General features: G+C 34.5%; 1 protein-coding gene across 1 annotated transcript in view; it reads left to right on the top strand.

Moving 5' to 3' along the window:
* The window catches only part of LOC103604870 (DNA primase large subunit), a gene marked incomplete at its 5' end in the record, with an annotated part of 109,421 nt that overhangs the window by 97,100 nt on the left and 9,030 nt on the right, over window positions 1-3,291 (top strand). The window contains one exon of the mRNA XM_008589448.1: window positions 1,701-1,769. Within this exon, the coding sequence (XP_008587670.1) occupies window positions 1,701-1,769 (69 nt within the window). The remainder of the gene's footprint in view (window positions 1-1,700; window positions 1,770-3,291) is intronic.

Genomic DNA, 3,291 nt, shown 5'->3' with positions numbered 1-3,291 from the left:
TATCACCCAACTAAATATTTAATATGTTTAAGTATTTCTTCATAGCATGTTTCTCAAACATACATATTAGATCATGTGTGTGTGTGTGTCTATATATATAGACACACACACACACATATATAATGTTACACATTTACTTTGCAAGGAAGATACTTAAATGTATTTCTTCTATTTTATATAAGTAGATCAAAAATTTTACATAAAATAGAATAAAATGTTGGATTCATTGTTTTCTTTCTACATAAAGGGAACTTATATACCACACAGTTGAGCTTTTTTCTTTCTGTGAATTCATTTTCTCTTCAGCTAATTTATGGCATTATTTAAAACTTATAATTTATGTTCAAAGTCTTTATATCTCCAAAATTTTAAGTCACAGGTATTTTGTATTGTTTCACTGATGTTTGCCAATAATTATTTATAAGTTTATCTCAACACAATCTGAATATCTGTTTGTAAAAGCATCAGAGAATATGAGCTCAAAGTGTTAGCATTACATGAAAAACTTTGTGACTTTCCTCATTTTAATTTTGTTCTTTATTTTTGCTCTAATTCAAGAAAAGTACAGGTAAAATAGATAGGGAGGATCCTCGGTTCTGTGATTGGCTGGCATTTACCCCCAAGTCTTTCAAATAAGATTGAATAAAAGGTGACATGAAATTCAGAAACAATCTTTAAGCATATTCTTGTCAATATTGTATGATGCCATTCTGCAACTATAAAATTTTTGTGTATCTGTCAAAAATGCAAAGCTATATTCAATAATGAGGATAGCAGAAATTTGAGACTTCATGTTCATTTCTTTTTGTAACAGGAAGGTCAGCCTTTTGAAAAGGGATAGAAATTAACATTACTCCAGATGAGGTTATCTCTTAATTCCTGCATTTTACTTTGTTTGATAAATGGGCGAAATATTAACTTTATTTATTTGCGGGTAAGGGGAGGGCTATGAAACTGCAAATTTCAGCTGGCATTGCACTCTGCTGATAAGAATGGGAGTTTTCACCACTCTGAAGAGATTACATGAAGTAAAATTGGAAAGCAAATTGTATTTACAGAAGATAGGATGATGTTCCTAATAGGTGTTCAGAATAGACTATTCACTCTCCTATTCTGCTGAGCTTTACTAGAAATAACTGCATTTCAAAAAGGACAAATCTGATTGAAGGTAAAAGCATTCTCTCTCCTCAGATACTCGTCCAAAGAGTTTACATTAAATTTTTCTGATGGGCACACAGCAGTATTTTATGCTGTATCTATATAAACTAGTAATGTGGAAAATAAAAATCTTAATAGTATACTTGATTGCTTCATGTACCAACCATTAGATTACTAGATTTATGTCTACAATTTTGGAAGAGATGTTGCAATATGATGTTTGACAATAACTGTCAAACTCATAATACCAGGATGTATTTTCATCTTGTTGTTGAGGTAACGTTATTAAAATTCACAGTTGGAAGGTCAGAAAGATCACTTACTATCCCTTGTCATCTGTGGTTTAATGCTGACCTAAACAGCTACTATATAATGTGGAAATTATCACAGTGTCCAGGCTGCAGAAGCACAACATGCTATGTGATTTATTGCATTTCCTCTCTGGAATGAAGATTATGAAAAAGCTAACAACTGTGAGCTACAGTGGCTTAGAAGAAACTCAGTTTCTCATTTTTCTTTCTCTTTTTCCTTATACATTTTAGATTTTGGATTTAGTAAAGGGGACACATTACCAGGTAGCCTGTCAAAAGTACTTCGAGATGATACATAATGTAAGTAAATTTTTTAACTTTATATCCTAATTCTTCGTCTTCTGTTACTCTGTGTTTCTTTCTCTTTTTCCTTATACATTTTAGATTTTGGATTTAGTAAAGGGGACACATTACCAGGTGGCCTGTCAAAAGTACTTCGAGATGATACATAATGTAAGTAAATTTTTTAACTTTATATCCTAATTCTTTGTCTTCTGTTACTCTGTGTTTCCATTCAGGGTTTTTAGCTACAGCAGTGGAAACTTCTCTAGCTATTTTCAGCAGAAAGGGATTTATTACATGATATTAGGTAACAAAATGTATAGAAGGGCCAGAGAACTAAGCTTAGATGCTGGAGAACTGGAATATTGTGACTAGGAGATGCTACATCATGAGAAAATCTTATTTTACTACAGCTGTCACCCACCAGTCCTTATCTAGGGACAAGACCAAGAGTTGATAAACTTTTTCTGTAAAAAGCCAAATTGGAAAACTTTCAGGTTTTTATGGTTCATATGGTCTTTGTCACAAATACTCTAGCTCTGCTGTTGTAGTGCAAAATCAGCCACAGAAAATATGTAAATGAGTGAGCATGGCTGGCACCCACTAGAACTTTATTAATAAAAATAGGTAGTGGACCAGATTTGACCCACAGGCATTAGTTTGCCAACCCCTGTACTAGAGCTAGAACCTTTGGTACAGCTGCCCAGAAGAACCAAAGGCTTTTGTCATCTTCCATGCCAAAAACCTGATTTTTCTACTTGAGGCTGCCACCTCGTTACTCTAATCCTCTTCCCAAGTGGATTCCCAAGTTTCATATTTATCTGCATGGTAGAACCATGGGCACTCCTAACTGCAAGGGAGTCAGGGAAAATGGGTTTGGTTTTTATCTTGCCAGCCTCCTTAGTATAAACAGGCCTGCTGGGTTATCGGAATGAGTGCCGAATGATCCAGTTAGTCACATGAATAGGCTGTGAGATGTGTAAAGCAAGGGTCACAAACTTAGATTGGACAAATACCCCCAAAAAGTGAAGGTGGCCAAGATTAATACCAGAGAGTGGTAGGAACTATGGCGCACTGGAGAGTTTATGACCTGTTAGAGGCATTCATACTGACAAATTTTAAAGCCCTGTACAAGCAAACGAAACACATCTGAAGGTCAGATAAATACCATCGGCCCCCAGTTTGCAACCACTGCTCCTGAGCATAGATTCCTAACCTGGGACAGGCATCGAGTAATGGACTTTGGAGGTCCATGCATCTCGTGAAACAATTTGTCTCTGAGTACATATGTGCGTTTTTCTGAAGTCCATGGTATTTATCAGGATTCAAAGGGATCAGTGACCCTCCCAAAAAAGATGTTGCATTTATTGATTTCATCAATTACTTTTATGTTTTCTATTTAGTTGTTGTAAAATAAATGTTCTATTCTGGCTATATAATTGCATAATTTATAACTTGATAAAATATTTCATAGGAAAAATAAGCATATTCTGTAATACTACCAGTAATAATTAAAATAATGATGATAATACCAGCTAAT

The sequence above is a fragment of the Galeopterus variegatus genome, unplaced genomic scaffold (genome assembly GCF_000696425.1).
Source record: "Galeopterus variegatus unplaced genomic scaffold, G_variegatus-3.0.2 Scaffold5453, whole genome shotgun sequence".
In the NCBI taxonomy this organism is placed as follows: Eukaryota; Metazoa; Chordata; class Mammalia; order Dermoptera; family Cynocephalidae; genus Galeopterus; species Galeopterus variegatus.
Note: the sequence above shows the minus strand (reverse complement) of the source record. Positions and strands in the feature narration are given on the sequence as shown.